The sequence below is a fragment of the Oculina patagonica genome, chromosome 1 (genome assembly GCF_052425735.1).
Source record: "Oculina patagonica isolate OP01 chromosome 1, crgOcupat, whole genome shotgun sequence".
In the NCBI taxonomy this organism is placed as follows: domain Eukaryota; kingdom Metazoa; phylum Cnidaria; class Anthozoa; order Scleractinia; family Oculinidae; genus Oculina; species Oculina patagonica.
In genome coordinates this window covers 16,933,951-16,952,494 of record NC_135758.1, presented here as the reverse complement: position 1 = coordinate 16,952,494, position 18,544 = coordinate 16,933,951, and the positions used below count along the sequence as shown (strand labels likewise).

The 18,544-nt window shown below is 37.3% G+C and overlaps 2 protein-coding genes across 3 annotated transcripts; one reads left to right on the top strand and one right to left on the bottom strand.

Moving 5' to 3' along the window:
- The first annotated feature begins 1,288 nt into the window (after positions 1-1,288).
- Positions 1,289-9,325, top strand: LOC144659353 (bcl-2-like protein 1). Its single transcript, XM_078519768.1, is given in 4 exon segments — positions 1,289-2,040; positions 2,149-2,653; positions 2,655-2,708; positions 5,111-9,325. Coding segments are annotated over 3 exon segments (543 nt in total). The 5' UTR covers positions 1,289-2,040; positions 2,149-2,278; the 3' UTR covers positions 5,225-9,325.
- On the bottom strand, positions 8,707-17,699 carry LOC144659327 (uncharacterized). Of its 2 annotated transcripts, none has more exons than XM_078519744.1 (10): positions 16,625-17,699; positions 15,964-16,219; positions 15,227-15,510; positions 14,480-14,636; positions 13,596-13,881; positions 13,175-13,292; positions 12,447-12,584; positions 11,988-12,116; positions 11,216-11,530; positions 8,707-10,109 (listed from the first exon to the last, which is right to left on the bottom strand). In XM_078519744.1, the coding sequence occupies exons 1-10, from the start codon at positions 17,598-17,600 to the stop codon at positions 9,844-9,846; spliced, it is 2,925 nt and encodes a 974-aa protein (XP_078375870.1). In that variant the 5' UTR covers positions 17,601-17,699; the 3' UTR covers positions 8,707-9,843. The 2 variants fall into 2 exon arrangements, with proteins under 2 accessions (XP_078375870.1, XP_078375877.1); XM_078519751.1 differs by having other exon boundaries at positions 8,707-10,106.
- Positions 17,700-18,544: the final 845 nt, after the last annotated feature.

Genomic DNA, 18,544 nt, shown 5'->3' with positions numbered 1-18,544 from the left:
CTAAAATTATATCCCCAACATTATCGAACTTTTCCGTTAATTTACGTCACAAAACAAGAGAAAACGTATGGAACAGCAGCAAATGTTAAGTGTTTTATTGTTATTGAACGACGACTGGTTTCGAAACTGACAACAGGTGGTCACGCAAGGTACATAAACAAAAACACGTACGCACGAATGACACACGTCCAATTTCCGGCCAATATTTAAATATATAATCTTTAGCTCTGTACAAGTTTAGCGTCTCAAAATAACTTAAACAATTTTACATATAGTTATTTTTACAATAGCGTTTCTTAATCTTTATCTACAGCAAGTATTTTTAACAGCATTTACAAATGTACATAACAATGGCCAGCAACTATCTGCTTTCTCTTCTTACAAGTTGACATCGCTTTGCAAATAACACCAACCATTGCTTATATTTACACCCTGGATTTACAATAATTGCAGTATACAGCTAGCATTTGAATCACAAGTAGATTTTCAAGCATAAAACTGCTTCAAGGGAATTATCCCATAGGGATTTTTTTAGCAGCAATTCGAAAACTTTCTACAAATAGAAAGTTCAACTCCTGGCCAATCGCATCTAAGCAAACGACCGTCGCCTTGGCAGATCACGTCCCAAGGGCACCTTAATGTAAATTGTATAACAATTCCACGTTGTCGATGGTAAAATAAAAAAGTTTGCGATAAATCGAAGCTAATATCGCATTAAACTTAGCGTTGAAGGTTCTGTTGAACCTCAAGTTCATGTACACGGGAGTTCCCATCGAGACCGTCGAAGATTCGGTCATGTACAACTATATCTAACCTTTCTTCTCATTTCTTCGTTCAATTATCCGTTCTTACTGCTCCTCACCTGATATTTGAATGAGTTGTTAAGCTCGTCACCTATGGCCTGTAAGATCTGGCCGATTTGACGCGGAGTAACATTGTTATTGTTCAACAAAATCTCCTCAAAATTCAATTGCGTCACAGCTTGTTGGCCGTTTTCCACATGGCCTGATGATCGCACAATGTTCTCATTTTCGCTCCTTGTGCTTAAATTTTCGATCTGTTGTGTTAATGTTCCATCACTAGCGGCTGTAATTCTGCTAAGCTGCGACTCCATGTTAAAGTCTGTTTACTTTTTACAGCACAGTAGTTGTTTTTCTGGTTCCAACCGTTATGAACGTCGACGACAGTCACGAAGAGGCACCTATAAACTCTGTTGACGCAGCACTTTATCGACAAATCCTTCTCAGAAGTCAGCAGAAGCAGAGTTAATAGAGGGACTCTGGCAGAAGTAAAGAAATCTGTTTCTCAGCTGTTATAAAATCTGTCTCAATCCGTGATTGTTCTTGTACAAAATGTTCTTTTCCGCAACGCACTCAACCGGTTAGCGGCGAAACCACTTCGCTTCTTGTATATTGAAACACAACAGAGCTCCAAACCGCCAAAATGCTGGCAAAACAAAATACGTATCTTCCCTTGGGAGAGGTTTTCGTCTAAAACTTCAATACCAAACGTTAGGACTGGTTAACGTGAATCGTAAATCAAATATTCTTTGTCCCCACTCTCGATCTTCTCTGTTCGCCTTCGCAAAGTAAATTGAAACAAACAAGGACGCCGAACAATTCTGAAAAATTTTTTGCAAGAAAAATGTGGTAAAAATAAACCTTGACGCAGCATCTAATCAGAAAATCAGCCAATCAGGTAGCAGGAAACGGGGATCTGATTAGACATGTGAAAGACGTGTGTTTTGATGCGTTCTGCCGCGAAGCACATCGAGATCGCGTGTTCAGCGTAACGTCACTTCGCGGGAAAACGAAACTATATCGGGCCAATATCAGTACCCATGTCGGGACAATGCCGCATCCCCTCGTGAACAAACCGCTGATCGAAGAGCTTGAAGACCTGGCATTTGGGATCGTGACAATAAAAATAATTTGAACCAATGAGAAAAAAAGAAAATTTAAAATCCATTATCGAGGTTATAAATATTCACCGACATCACAGAGTTCCTTTCGGCTTTTTGGATTGCGGTGATGGAGGAAGGTAATTTCGATTTGTTTACTTTCGAAAGCGCCAAGCTTCTTCCTCGCTTGCGTTTTCGAATGTTGCGATGCAATGTTTCATTTTCTTACTATAAAAGTTTACTTGTAGGCAGATGGGGCGAAGAAGGACTTCGCGAAAAGAAGACGACGAAGACTTCATAGTGCGGAAAGACAAGACAGGATAAAGTGAAAAGCGCGTGTGGTCTGTACAAGTAAATGCTACAAAAATATAAAGCCCTATGGAAAGTCGACTTAAACTGCCCAAGGAGGAAGATTCGGCGATTGCTCGACAAGCCAAGGATCTCGCCAATGATTTTATATCGTACAGACTCGGAAATAGCCCTATACCCGTATCACCGACTGCCGCAACTCTACGCAAACTAGCCGACCAAATCGAAGAGCAGTACCCTTTACTATTGAACCATTTGTGCCACAAATTAAATATAACGCGGGCAACTGTTTATCAAACGTTTTTCGAAATCGCCAGCGAGGTTTTCGCTGATGGAATAAACTGGGGGAGAATAGTAGCTCTGTATGCTTTTGGGGGCAAGCTGGCGGTGTATTGCGATCAACACCAAATGAAAGAACTTGTCGCATTAGTCACTGACTGGGTTAGCAAGATACGTTGGCTCTGGTCTTTGTGAATGGATCGAAAATCATGGTGGATGGGTATGTAAAAATTTTGATCTTATCAGTTTTTACTGTCATGTTTTGTTTTTTCGCGTTTGAACCCGAGGCTTGAACCACATTAAAATACTTGGGGTATTTTTTCAAAACCCCGGTGACCGTAGTTCGAGGCTCGTAATAATTGAAAGTTCTCGCGTAAACAAAAAGATGGTTGAAGTTTGTGTCGTTTTCAGCTGCTGTAACTGGTATTTATAAATAATAAAAGGGTTTTCTTGTTCTTATTGGCTGGAGGAGTGGAAAACTTTCGAAGATCAGACAACATTAGTTTCTGAGCTAAAAAAAGAAAAGTTGCAAACAAAAGAAGCAGAATTGTTAAGCGTATGTTTTGTTTAATGAGAACATTTTTAGAATTTTTATCAGTGTTTGAGTAAAATCGTTGCGTAGTTGGTGGAATTTTTAAAATGATTTGTTGTTTCTACAATGAACTCCCACTGAATCAAGCCGATTCCAAACTACCACCCCTGTGGATAATAAAATTACAAGTGTATTTTACAAACCGAAAAAAAAAACGAACTTGTTGCAAACTTGAAGAAAACAGTTCAAGAGATTTCTGTACTTACATGTAAAAACAGAAGCGTGATTACTTGTCAACAAAAGAAATTAAGTAAACCAATTACATAGAGCCGACGTAAATCTTTTGGAATTTTAATATCTGTGGGGTTATTGACATTTAATAAGCAAATATGCTGAGAAAGCAGTTTTTGGATAGTCTGCAGTTCGGAATGTGTGGGCTGTCAATTGACTTGTCCAGTCTTGTTTTTTCCTTGTAGTCTGGATTATTCTACCTTGTAACGCAAATTATGTTCGGTATGGTAACCACAGCAATATTAGAAAGTTGTGAGATGTAAATTAACAGAGGTTACCGGAGAAAATAAACTGTTTTGGTACGTGTCTAGAATTGGGTGATGAATAACAACTCTAGGTTTAATTTTAGACTACCATAACATTTTCTTAATAACAAATATTCAATTATCACCAGTTGGGGAATTTTAAAATTTTAGAGAATATAAGAAGGCTCTCAGGGTCACAGATAGGATCAAACCACACTTGTGAGGTAAAGGACTTTTTTCAGGGGGAAACAAACAAACAAATGAAACTTATGAAAGAGCTAGTAAAGTATTCATGGAAATAATTATTGTGTCAGAGGGGCTCCAGATACATGTACTCTAATCTCAGAGTATTCATTACTTCCTATTAACCAGGCACGAATCACCTTTCTGTTATGGACCTCATGTTTTGCCAGCCAGCTGGGCATTTACATGGCTCATAATGCACTCACAATACCCATGAGCATTATGGAAAATCCAGTCCCAGCTGTTAGCCAATCAAAGCAAAGTAATATCTTAATGCATGAGTGATAGGTGAAATGTTTTTTACAAACATTTCGTTTGATACCGTGGAACCCAGATGGCAATTATATTCATTAAAATCTGGGTATTTATAGATGGTTAATAACTGTACAACTGTAACATGCATGGCTGGTATAGGTGGCAAAAAACACGGCAAGGTTATTGTGGTGCAACTTTGACACTTCACACTTGAGCAACACCTCTTTGTGAGATGCATGCTTGCCTTTGTTGAGCTTTTACTTTGTGTATATTCATACAGTTCACACATGATTGGTCTGTTTAGACTTTTGTAAAAAAGGTTGTGTCCCATAATTGTTATGGAAGCAAGAAAAAATACAATTGAGAAATGTTTGAGTTGAAAAGTAGATTGTGGTTTTGTTTCATAAATTTGGTTCTTTTTCAAGGTTGTTGTTTTTTCCCTTCAAATTTCTGGAAATTTGTCTGTACAGTTATCATACCCTTGGTTTTCATCAAGAATCCTCCACGTGACAAAATGTTTTATTCCAGAAAATATACATACCTCTCTCCTAATCGTTACTCGTTTTTTTGCTACGCACAAAGAGGTTCATGGGAAGAAGAGAAAAAAAGTAACTTTTCCTTCGCCGTTCCCTTGATGAGAAGCGACTGGGTACGAGTCTGGCTTTATACCCTTTATTGTTGAAAACTGTGACTTTTTGCTGCTGCTTGAATAATCAAGACAGTAACTTGCTATATACAAGTACCCTAATTTAAGTAACCCTTCTGTTAAATAAGGCATGGCAATGGGAGGTGACCAAACCCTTTGTGTTTAGGAATACACTGTGACAAGGCTCTTTTAAGAATCTGTGAGTGATTTATTTTCCTTGGGAAAATGACAGTGACAAGAAATTGTCAAATAAAATTTCAATTTCACTTGAAAATTGAATTGTAATAGATCCATCTATTACTTGGAAATTCTCCCTTCCTTCCTGGTGTACAAAATAAAGTATTACATTTAGGGATAATTTTGGTGTTAATAGTAAAAATTGATTGAAAATACTTTAATGTTCTTTTCAGGATGGTCTGGATAAACAGTTCAATGATAAAAGTCAAGAAGGAGCGTGGTGGAAAGGTGTTTTTCTCACGACGCTTGGACTTGGAACATTGGCAGCTTTTATGTACAGTCGATGAATCACAGAGTTCAGTGACGTGTGTGTGTACAATGCATGTGATTATTTAGTTTGGATTACTTGCTTGCACTAGTGTGTTTCCAGAATCTATTGTGCTTAGTGATATTTCAGGTTACTGACTAGACTTACATGTATTTTTTAAGGCCTGCCTTTGAAAATGGTTTTAGAATAGGTCATTTCCGAGTTACCCTTCGCCTCTGTTTCAAAATGAGTATAAGTGCGAAACCATTCATATGAAAGTGAGTTTTACCTACAGGTCCATTTACATGCAAATCAAACTCATTTTCATTTAAATGATTTCGCACGTAGACTGGTTTTGAAACAGAGGCAAAGGGTAATTTGAAAAAGGCCTATTTGTTGCCCTATATGAAATGAGGTGGAAAAATATCATATCGAAGTCCTGTTATTGTTTTATATGAAGTTTAGAGAGCATTGAAGAAAATTGTGGTCTAAAACCATTAAACTAAAACCATTTAATCCAATAGCCACATATAAACTGTTACTTAAATCATTAGCGAAGAGTGTTGATTTTAATTTTTTTCTCAGTATTTTATTTCCCATTTCATGTGTGTTATCCCAAAAGACCTGTGTTTCATACGTGTTTTAAAGGAATTTTGTACATGTCATCATAGATGTCAGTACCACAGTCAAGGGACTAGCTGCTAGCTTTCACATCCATCAGTTTTTTAAAACATCAGGGAAGTCTTTGCTGATGGCTGCAATATTCTTGAATGATGTCTAATCCCTGTCATGTCTGTTTTGGGTAATGTTGAGAATTTTCATGAACCATCATTGTTTTCTTGTAAGGAGCTGCAGTGAGCTTTAAGGTTTATGTCTTAGACTCTAGATCAAGCGGTCTGGGGTTGAATGCTAGCCAGGGTTATGATGTTACATTCTAGGGGTGTTGAGTGGTAAATTTGGGGCTTTGCAAGACTGAAACCTTTTCTATCAGCCCAAGACTTTTTAAGCCTTCCAAAAGAAATTGAGACTCGAAAGGTGTCACAGAAAAACTTAAGAGAACAAGATCCCTGAGATTTGGCTAAAATTCTGCAAGGCGCATTTTGTAAAGGACCATTTATGATCATTTGCCACCCCTAATTCTTGGCAAACACTTTACTTTCACAATATCTCTCCCATAATTAGTATGTATTAGTGAGGGGAGAAGCTACACTCCTAGTGCATGCTACAGAAAATTTGGTCCAAGTGCAGACTTGACCTATTTTATCAAGTTGTTCTTGCACAAAGGAATGTATTTAAAATATTAATAATTATTGTAATAGCTCTTGATTTGGCAGAGTAGACTTTGCTTTCAAGAACATCAAGTTGATTTTTTCCAGTAACCTGGAAGAGTTTTGCTAAAACAATTTTTAAAAATAACTGTCAACCTAAACTGACATGACTTTGTTTGAAAATTGATTTAAGTATTATTCACTTTCATTTAACAACTTTTATCCTTTTTTAATTTTTAATAATTCTCAAATTATTCCTTGGAAGCAATATTAGAATTTCTTAATCTCAAAAATCTTTACTGTAGATTGCTTTGGAGGTTATTTATGGTAACATAAAAATTATTTATACCCATGAGTTGTTGGTGCAATTGTAGAAGCACTGACTTTGATTCAGAATTTGACAATGTGATTTTTAAAATGCATTCAAGATGTTTAAGCATCTTCTTGAACACAATGTGGTAAAAAATATTGTAGTTAGCAATTTAACCTTTACTCAAGAAAGACTATTTAAGGATGTTAATTGTAGTATATTTTCAATTATCTCTCCAGAAATAGGAATTTAATATATAACATTAATTTAAAGCCTCTGATCAGCTAAAGGAGACTTCCATTGTCCGTTCGTAACATTCAACAATGTCATTGTTAATGATAATAATCACCATAGAAACGTCATGTGCATCCTGTAGCACATGAGCAGAATTGTAGGCCTTTCTTGGCCATTGACACAACATATTCATAGTTCTAGTCCACTTGAATTAGGCTGGATTATTGGTACAGTAGAGTTCATATTTACTATTGTAAAAATGTATTTTCCTCAAGTGGCAAAATGTAAGATACCTTTTAGTACAGCATGATTTACATGTAGATCAGCATGTGTGAGAAGATAACTAAAAAACTTGTACATCGTCTAGATTGTGTAGATCTGTGCAAGAGTGTTGATACAAGTCACTGGGCTAAGCCTTGGTATTCAAATCATCACATTTTCCAATCAAAGAGTATACAAAGCCAGACATTTAAAACAGAAAAAAAACTAGTTAAACGTATATTTTACACAAAGAAGTACACATACTTTTAAAATCTCATTTGATGTTATATACAACTCTGATAAGTACTTTAAAAGAGTTACATGCACAAACCGTAAAACAAAGGATTATCATTTTGAACTAAACAAGTTATAAGATCAATATTATTGCTGTGTGGTTCACCATCTAAATGCCTGTACATGGAAGTAGGTGTACCATCCAAGAAGGGCTTTCAACCTACAAGGGTTACCTGTCTGGCTGGGATGAGGGTCAGTGTTGCGTGTATAAGTGTGCAAAGAAAAAGTTATTTTAGAACTAAGTTTTGTAAAGCGTGATCCAGACATCCCCCATTTAGATTAAAATAGGTAACCCTGGAACACAGACAGAGTGATCCTTGTTGGATGGTTATAGCCTGGCTGATGGCTTGGGAGGTGTGCTGGACTCATGATCAACTGGTCCAGGTTTGAGCTCTTGCTGGGATCACTTAGTCATGTTCTGACACTACTCCTACATTGCCTTGCTCCATGCAGACGCCTAATAGCAGCGTGAAGATTAATATGGACTAGCTGGCACAGACAAACCACTAGTCTGAGGATTGTGGTTTTACTGTTTGCCTTTGTTCATACTAAATCACAACCCCACTTAGAATGATATATTATTTTAGTTATTTTAAGTACTATAATCTCTTTTAAAAGAGTTGCCACTGAAAGATTATGAACAAATATATATTGTTGTTTCAAATATGTTGTTAAGGGCTGGTTTTCCCATTAATTTTATTTATTTTATAAGACCCATGTTTTCTAGTGCTAAATTGTTTACAGTAATATTTAGTATCTGAGAGTGTGTATGAGATGTTGGGAAAAGCATGTCCTCTATCATGTAGGTTTATTATAACCATAATACAGCATAGACATGCTTATCTGAGTAATGGCAAATCAAGGGGGTGGACTTGAGGAACCAGCTTCCTCTTAAGTTGTTGTTGGAAAAAGTATATGGCCTGTGTCAGGCAAAAACATTTTGGTCCTTGTTTTAAAGCAAGAGAAGAAACATCTTTAAAAAAGTGAACTTTTTCATGCAAGTCAGACAGAAATGTGTTTGAATTTGCTGTCTGAAATTGCCTTGTCAGTTCACATAAAGGAAGCTTGGATAGTTAAATCAAGTTTCTTACTGTTCCGACATCTGCTGGTAAGATTGGTTTGATCAGTTGCTTGAAATAACATAGTTTTATTTAGTAATAATTAAAGTACAATTTATTAGTTAAAAACTGCTTCTGCAAATTGCTTTATGTGTCATTAAGAATATTTTCTAGGGTAAGACATGCCTGAAAAGACTGTGTTCAACAGACCTTGATGTCTGCATGTCAAGCCCTACCATTTTGTTTGCAGTGGTGGTTAATATAATAGGGAGTTCAAGCAAATGGTGACAGAAATGGCAGCAAGAAATTATTCATCTTCTTACATTCCTTAGCAGGCCTCTGTAAAAAATCAATGCCCTCACATATTTAGCTAGAGGATAGTGTTGACAGCCAGAAACAAACTGAATAAATCTGGTTCAGCACAAGATCCTTAACTAAAAGTCCAACTTCATTATTTTGATAAACATTGCCCTTGGTGTCTCCAATGTGTTTGCTTAAACTTCCTTACATTTGTACATGTTTGATGTATTTACCCACACTATAAACTTTTAGCACATATTCTAATCTTTTAGTTTATAACAAGGGAAGCTTTGCCTTGGTGTTTATACATGTCATGTAACCTAATGTAAACCTGCATTGAGATATTGAACCTTTTTGTCTGGCTATGAATGCTGACGGCTGCGTGCTTGGCACAAATAAAAGTTGTATTCATCAAACGTTTACATGTTGCGGTGCTTATGTTTGAACTACTTTGGTGGCAAAGAAATGGTTATAACACTGAAAACAGTTCATGTAAACATACATGTTTACTGTACTTTATAATTGATTTATTCCAAGTTTTTTAAAACATTCTTACACAGTGATGTGGAGTTCCTACCTAACTAAATTGTATATGATCCATTCAACATCTGAATAAGTTACATTTTAATTCCTGTCCCATGCAGTAGCCTTTAATGCAAATGTGCTTCAATTTAAGGTTCTTTCTTTTGTTGAGCATCACTAAATTGTCCTGCAGGAAACCTCCGTTTTTTAAGCTTTCTTGAAGCCTCTGGAAATAAGTTTATGCAAACCAGTTTGACTTAGCAGATTGTAAAAAAAATTCTGAATTCACTACCATAGCTATGTGTTGAGAATAATTATTATAAACATAACTACATTATTTTATTGATCAAAATATATTAATAATTTAATATTGAAAACTTAAAAAGGCAGTGTACCATTACAGTGTAAATTGCTACCTCTCTTCTGGGGCCATAATCGAAGCTAGAAGTTTTTTGAACTGTTCTGTGTGGTATATCTGTTCAAATACTGGTGACTTGATTCTTGCCTCTTCAATAGTAAACCAAGCACACTCCTCATGTACACTGCCCTGAACATAGGGAGACTTTGCTGTGATCATGTCCTGTTTATCCCCAGACTTGGGTGTGGTCAAAGAGTCAACTGAGTTGTCACACTCTGTATTTGGTGTCGAGGACATTGCTTGCAATAAGTAGTTCTCTGCTGTTACAATAAACAAAATATAGTAAGTAACTACCGACATGGTAAAAGTGAAGAACAGTTCTCCCAAAAAAACCTGTCAGCCAACTGTTGGGTGTCTGTCAGCCGACTCTTGGCCGTTTGTCAGCTGACTGTTGGCTGTTTGTTGGCCGACAGGTTTTGGCTAGGCTGTCAACCAACAGCCAACGGATGACTAACAGTCAGCTAACAAATGGCCAAAGACGGCAGAGGGGAGCTGTCCTTCACAAATTACCACTGACATTCAAAATGCTGATACACATGGAACTGCTCAATCTCATCCATGCAGAAGCAAGCATTCAACTACACTGGATTAAACTTTGTGTAGTGGAATGAGTTAGTGAAAGTGGCTTATTGAGGTTACGTATTGTTACCTTACAAGTAACTCAATGCAAGCATCTTAATAACCCAGTCCCAAGAAGGTATAAAGTTCATTTCTTGAAATTTAAATACAGTCAACTCTCGCCTTGCGGACACCCCACTATTACGGACACTCATTATTGCGGACAAAAAACAAGATCCCTGGCAAAAGTTATAGAGGCTTGACTGAAATTGACTCCCGCTATTACGTCCTCTCGCTATTTTGGAATTATGGACAATTTTGTCATACCAAAGGAACAATTTTATTTTTTTGACTCTCAATAAAGCAGACACCATGAACTTCTCACATAACATTACTACTGAAAACTGCAGTCTGATGCTTACTTTTTGTCAAAACACACTTAAAGAAATTTTCTGGAATATTTATTTTTGCATCAATTGCTTCAGTAGCTGCACAACAGACTTTGCTTTTTCACTTCAGCGTGCGCCCTTTTCTTCCAGACAACTCCTCAGGAGAGATTAAACTCTCAAACCCTCAACCATTGTCATTCCCCATACCCAACGACTACTGTGTAGGTTCACTACTGTTGATAAGCTCGTCACAGTCTATATTATGTTAAGGTCAGTTTTGTCCTCACACCCCGCTATTACAGAATCTGGCTATTACCGACACTAAACAATGCCCTGGGCGTGTCTGCTATAACAAGAACTGACTGTACACTACAGCAAACATAATAACAAATAAAAAATAATAATCATGACCTTCTTACCTTGTGTTTCATGTAAGCTTTCACTGTTCACCTTGCAATCATCATTATCATCATCATCATCATCATCATTCCTCTTGCGCTTTACACCTCTCTTCTCCTCTAATGCTTTCTCATTTCCAGTAGATTTACACTGCTCCACTTGCAAGGGTTCAGTGTTAGAATGTCTTTCTTCTTCATTACTCAAGCTGTTACAGTCTTCATGGATGTCATTTTGACACTTATGTGGGCTTTCTTCCCCCTTTTTCCCATCCTCCATTTTCTCAACTGTCTCTTGCTCAGTTGATGTGTCAAGAGTGGGAAACTCTGGGTATGAATCTTTCAATAAAATATTCAATAATAAACATGTTGGGGAGTGTAACTGTATAACTGTAAGTACATAAAATGATGCTGTGTGGCTGTAAGTCAAATGGTGACACAAAAACAGTCAAATGGAAATAAGGTATGCATTCCATTGACAATACAACTGGCCAAAAATAGCTTTTGTTGTTAAGGAATATAACGGTAGCCTTAATTTCACCTTCTGGGTCTGTCACAGAGTTGAGGGTTAAACACTTTATTCTCACAGTGCCTCCCTTCACCCACTCCCAGGAGTGTAAATGGTTACTGGGCAAATTAATACAGAAAGCTGGTAACATGCATCCAGGAAGTAACTTCCGATGGACTCACTAGCGATTGAAATAAGAACCAGCCTGGTCACTTCTCTTGAAAAAACTCTTTAATGTAGTGATTAGCAATTTTATTTTAACCCGTATCCTGTGCTTCTTGTACCAACCTCCTCCATCTTTGTTTTGCTCAGTTTCACAATCGATAGAACTATTCCCCAGATCTGTCTCTTGTGACATATTCAACTCTTCCTCACTGTTGGAATGATACATGTACAGGAAATACTTCACCGTATCACCTAGTATGTAACAAATATTTACCTGCAGTTATTATAATAAGTTGTTGAAAGGTCAATACAACATTCACAAATTTTTAAGATTACAACAATGCATGTATTTCACTATTTTGTTGTGGTATTGGGGAATCTATTTAATCTTCAAAAATTGCTAATAAAATAGAATTTTTCATGTTATATTGCAACCTACAGCTTGGAAGGTTATGATGAAGGTTAGATTATTGTTGTCACATTAAAGCATTTTTAATTAACAATACATTTGGATCACTTGCTTGATGGAAATAATGCAGCAAATAGCAGGTTAAATTAAATCACTTGCACTTTCATCTTTACCTTTATGGGGATTAAAATTATCAGTCTGTAGCAAGTCAATACAAGGACAGTTTTTCACTTCATCTGTGTCCAGTTTAATTCCTGTTTCTTCCTTCAGCTCTCTCACTGCACAGTCAACAGCTGGTTCAATAAACAGACCTGGAATAAAACAGCAAAACTAAAACACAAAATTCCTTAAAGGATTGGTTGTGTGTAAAGGCAAAAAAAAAAAAAAATGCAGCACATGTTGTCTCAATAGTAGCGTGTTCTTTTGGAAAATGTTTCTCCAGACTGCTCATACAATATTATTGTACATACAATATGTACTTGGAGCCAGTTGCAAGGCAGAGTTATTGGTTAGTGAATTCTTTATTTTTGTCCAATCAAAAGCAAAAAACCTAAGTGCCTAAAGAAAAGAACCCTCTTTTATATGGCCACCCCATTTTACCACCAAATTTTATTATTGGTCGGAAGCAGGCATCTGCTATATTCACGACTGTGATGTCTGTTCTTTTCAGGGGCCACAGCAATTTTTCCTGAGCACAAATTTAATCAAATTATATTAGTTGACAAACAATTCTGTGACCAAAAAATAAAACTTCTCAATAAGGGAATGAACCTGGATAAAGACAAATCCCACAAATGCAAGATTTAAATAATTTTATTTTTCATAGCAAACTGTAAACACACAAATCCTTTTGTCATGATGGCCAATCTGTGAAATCAGCTGAGTTTAATTTAATACACACCTGTTGAGAGCATTCTGTGTTTAAAGTTTCCTTTTGGAAGACTCCATGGATGATAAAAATCTTCAGGGTGCTGATTGTTGCTTGCCTGTCGACGAGCAAGTTCATCCTCTGCTCTAGCCTTGATAAAACAAACCCTCATTACTGATTTATTTTATTTATTAATATTAATTATTTTACAAAACATGATGGCATTGACAACAGTGGACAACTTGGACTGTTGATATTTTTCGCTGATTATTCAGTGCCCAAAAACTTTACATGTAATCGCCAGATAATTTTCACTTTTCTGATTGAAAACATCCTGGGAACTGCACAAAAGTTTTCCATATCAATGTGAGACAAAAGCCAACCTGCTTACCACATTGTCTAGTCTCTGTAATTATTATGAAGAGCATGCAGGAAACCTCTCAGTCATTTATACCTTCAGTAATTCCAGCTCATGTGGAAGAGGAGGATTCAGTACAGAGCACCATTTCTTGTTAAACTTCCACATGTAAGAAAAAAGCTGATGAAGAGCTTCTTCATGCATTGCTGCAATGTTTTGAACTTCCTCTAACATCCATTCATGGATGTGTTCTGTCAAACTTTCAATATCCAGCCACACACAACGGCCAGACACCATGCGGCGAAAATACTGTGCTAATGCTGCTGCTACATTGACAAATGCTTGGCTGGAAAGGTAACGTTTCAGGAGCACCTGAAGAGAACTGAAAACAAATATGATTTGATCATGTATAATAAATTACCAAACAATATTGAGAAAAATATTCAGTTATTAACCTGGCTAACCAGCAATGGCAGCTACCTAATGCAGGGAATCTTTTCAAATCCAAATGATATAAAAACTTTGTGTTCTCTTTGTTCTCTTCTCCGCTTGAGCATTAAAAATACAAAATGTAGGGTTCCAGAAAATATCCATATCCACCCCTAGGAGGTCACTGGAAATACTGAAGGGGAGGAGGGTTTCAAAAGCCGAATTTTTAAAGGAAAGTATAAAGCTTAACTGGAATTGATCAGAAAGTAGTTGAACTGGATTGTAAGCCTGAGGAGATTAAACCACAGACCTCTGGATGGAAATGCCTCTACACAAGTTATCAATACTCAAACAGAAATCAAGAACAGTGTCAATATGTCAAGCTGACACGAAGTTTAAAACAATCATTTTGGATAATTTTTTGCTCTTTTAAATGAACAACCTAATTTGAAGAATTTTGTGATGATATGTATCATAAGAGCAAGACCTTTTTACAGCTAGCATATCTCTGCTAATTGGAGTGGAAACAAAAACCTTTTGAAAGTACTAACCTTGATTGTGGATCTTGATACAGAAGTACCACACCACAGCTTGTTAACACAGGATCTGGTGTTTCAGGGATGATGACATTAGCACACCTCTCAGCTTGAAGGGCGACCTTACCATTGTGATCAGTATAACAGGCATCCAAACCTATTATACGATGACCTACATGTAAAACAAAAATACACAAATATGGAAGTCAGTGCCTGAAAAAATAATAATACTGGAATAATGATTAATAACACTGGTCCATAGTGCTCATGGCTCAGTTTTCAAAGAAGAGCAAGAAGCTATGGCAGTACATGAAACACTTAGACTAAAATGAACTCTGACTGACAATTTCACAGCACATGCTAATACTATTAAAATGAAAAAGCAAGAAATACAATCAGCAATTATGCTGTGCAATTTTTGTTACATTGTATGTTTTATGTTCTTCCCTTCTCTGGCAGATTGGTATGCTAATCTCACTGTATCATGTAGGCTGGATGACCAGTTGCTGTTTGATAGGAAAGCAAATTTTACACCCACCCTCCCTACCCCAACTCTTCTTGGTGAAGAACAGAGACCAGACTTGAGAAAGCAGCTTATTTATAATGGAAGTTGAAAGATTCAAGTAAAGCCAATAACTAAATATAGAACAGGGATTTGTTAGACAGTGAAAAAACCCCATTTCATATATGGGTCTCGATGCATTTCTTCATCACAACCTCCAAGAGTCTGGTGGTCTTTAAGTGTGAACAGGATTTCCTTACCTGGTTCAAGCAGAACTAGTGACATTGTTCGAGTGTTGAAAATGTTGCAAGTTCCAGGGACTCTTGTACAGTACAAAATAAATGATGACTCTGCATTCCCAACAATGACAATATTTTTCTTTTCCTTCCAGATTTCGGCAACTGTCAAGTCCTGCCTGTGTTCTAATGGAAGAGCAAACGTAGTTCCTTCAAACTGCCTACTCCTGTTTGCAGGAGATTCACTTGGATCCATTTTGAGTCTTTTGCTTGCAACTGCTTGTTCCCAAAAGTAATCCACATCTCCCCTGTGAAGAAATTAGAAACAAGTGGAACCAATATTAAGCGAAAAAAAGAACTAGTTACCAGTATTTAGATCAGATGGTTACCTAAGTCCAGGGCTGCAAATAATTTTTTTCACTTGAAAGGACATATGTCCTACTAAGACACCATCTTGGTCGGACAAAACAAAATTTTGGTCGGACGTCACCAAAAACAAAAGGTTGAATTTTCTTCATTATTGCTGTAAAATGATTTACAATCAAAAGATTTTGTCTGGACATTATGTCCGACCACACTTGGGATTTCGTCGGATATGAGCAAATTTTGGTCGGCCAATGTCCGATAACCGGCTGTTATTTGCAGCCCTGTAAGTCTCAGTACAGTACTAACGTACTGTTTAATTAGTAACTTCAAGGTGAGAGTGGCTACCAGATCTCGACAATTATTTTTTTTTAAACAAACAAACAATTTTTGCACACCATCTATCAAGTTGAGGTCCTTGACCCCCATGGGAATGTACCCAAGTTCTTTTAAATCCTGTCTTTGGTGCAAGCATTCTTTTTGACTTGTTTTTCCTTGATCCTTTGTTTCTGTAGGCATTCTCTGGATCAGTAACTCCTATGGCCAACAGTGCCTCTCGGGCAGCCAATTGTTCTGCTTGTTTTTTGGTGGTGCATGGTACCCTGGATGATACAGTCTTGTCACCAAATTGAACAAAGCTGATAAATCCAGATCCTTGGAATGAATTTGAAAAATGACAGTGTTAAAAATTTATGGTAATTATACTTTCCTCCACTCCACTTGTCTGGAGTGGCAGCAGTACATGGGTCCTCTTTCTTCTTCAAGCCCTTAGCTCTTTGAAGAGCATACAGCGTAGGTTATCAAGGAAGCACCTTCATCAATCCAGAGCAGCTATGTTGTAATTCCGCAGAGATCCATTTAGTGTCTCTGGGTTTTTAAATTTTGCATGCAAGAGACAACCTACTTATCAAGATCTCTACGTGAATATTTGTAGAGCTTTGTCATCAATTTGGATTTGAATTGCAGCTACACAACTGGTGGGGGATGATTTGAGCATGGGAAGAGAACCACATGTTTACTCATGATAATAAATTGATAAAATGTAGTTGAACAAATTACCATTCCATGTTGTTGAGTATGCAGGTGGTTTGTTTCCTCTCTGCTGACAGTTCTCCTGAAAAAGATTCTTATACGACATTGTGGCATCAAACTTTTCAGGAGTGGCTGTTGAACCCTGTATTTCTTTTGGTACGTCATTTTTAAGTATCGGAGAGCTCCCATCTGTTCCTTGCTCTAAATTGAACTGTTTAATGGCCAGTGATGCTGCATTTTGTTGAGCTATTTTTTTGTTGGATGAAATCCCTTCACTCTTAAAGTGTTGGCCATTAAAGGTTACAGTGCAGACAAATCCAGAGCCCTCTGGTGTAGTCTCATACTGGGGCAGAGCCAGCCCCATTTTCTGTGCTCTTTCTTGGAGGATGTTCTTGAATGATAAGGGAACATTCCTTGCTGCTGAGGCAGGAGTTGAGGTTACTGGGGTAGAAGGTAGGAATGACCCCACATCTTCTGCATGAGAAATGACTGGATCTTGAGCTGAACCTGTTTTACAAACTTCTGGTGAAGGAGTTACTTCTTGTGATTCGGCTGCTACTACTGCTGCTGCTGCCACAGGGTCTGGGTTTGAAGGAGCTTGACCGTCAGTCCCATCACTGGTAGCCAAGAGCGGTTGTTCATGGTCATCTTGTACTTTAGGCTCACCTGTATCAAGCAGTCCTAATTCGCGCAAAGCAACTTTTGCCGCATTTTTTTCTGCCTGTTTTTTGCTACTAAACTCCGCTTCGCTCGTAAAATTCCGCCCCAAAACAGTCAAATTAGCTACGAACACTGGACTGTTACCCTGCATTCGATGCGTGCAGCTGTAGTGAGGTAGTTCGACTTTAGCTTTTTGGCAGTGAATTTGCAAAAGACCTTTGTAATTGGTATCCGCCATTTCAATTACAACCCGGTCAAACAAAAATATGCAAGTCAAAAGTTCAGTGCTAATCACCAATTGACAATGAAGAATTTCCTGGCTAGTTCGCAAAAGTATACGCATTTTCTGTAAAAAGAAAAAGGCATAGTTTTGCGGTCAAAAAATTCTCCATTCTCGCCGCCATCTTATGCTTACAACCCATAGAGCATGATGGTAGTGAAAAAAAAGTTTTACGTGGGGTGGAGTGGGGGAGTGATACTAAACAGCATTTCACCTCTTCTTTTATAATATTTGTTTATTTCAAACGTATTTATTCTTCTGCGTACTTTAAAACACTGATCCAGAAAATCTCATTATGCTATGAAGACCTTCCAAGAAATAGCATAAAACTGAAAAAAATTAATTTGTTTAATAACAAATTTGAGGTTGTTCAATATAAAAAAAGTTATTCATGAAAAAGTTCTCCTGGTATTTATGAAAATCGTTATGGAGTTAAGCTTGATATTCCACGTGCAGAACCTCAGGACTTCTTCCATCTTGATCTCTCTTGCTCCTTCCAAGCAAAGCGTTAACCAGCATGTTGTCCCCTCCCTCGTCCTTGCCAACGAAACTCAGAACATCATCGTGCCAGCATGTGACAATAATTCCTTGCGCTGCAGAATTCTCTGTTACATTAAAATCTGCAGTGGGCGTTCCAGGATAAACAGGGCCATACTCTGTAATTATCTGAGTAGCTTTCGTAGTTGCATCTTCTTTGCTAGACGCACTTTCCATGAGAATCACACAAGTTCCGTGTCGAAATACAACCCAGGGTTTACCTTGCCTCTCGGGAGTGTTTTGGATAATTTTGCGCCATATTTCTACAATCGGCTCTTGCACAACCACCATGTCGACGGTTCAGATCTTAGTTATTTTTGATCTACGATTTATACGTGGAAAGGTTTCTTTAGTTTTGTCAAGGATTGCAAAATTAAAGGTTTACAAAAAATGACTAAATATAGATTTTACTTCATTTCTATTTTGGTTTCTTCGATCAGCGGTATTGTGCGCGGACTCAGCTGTAAACA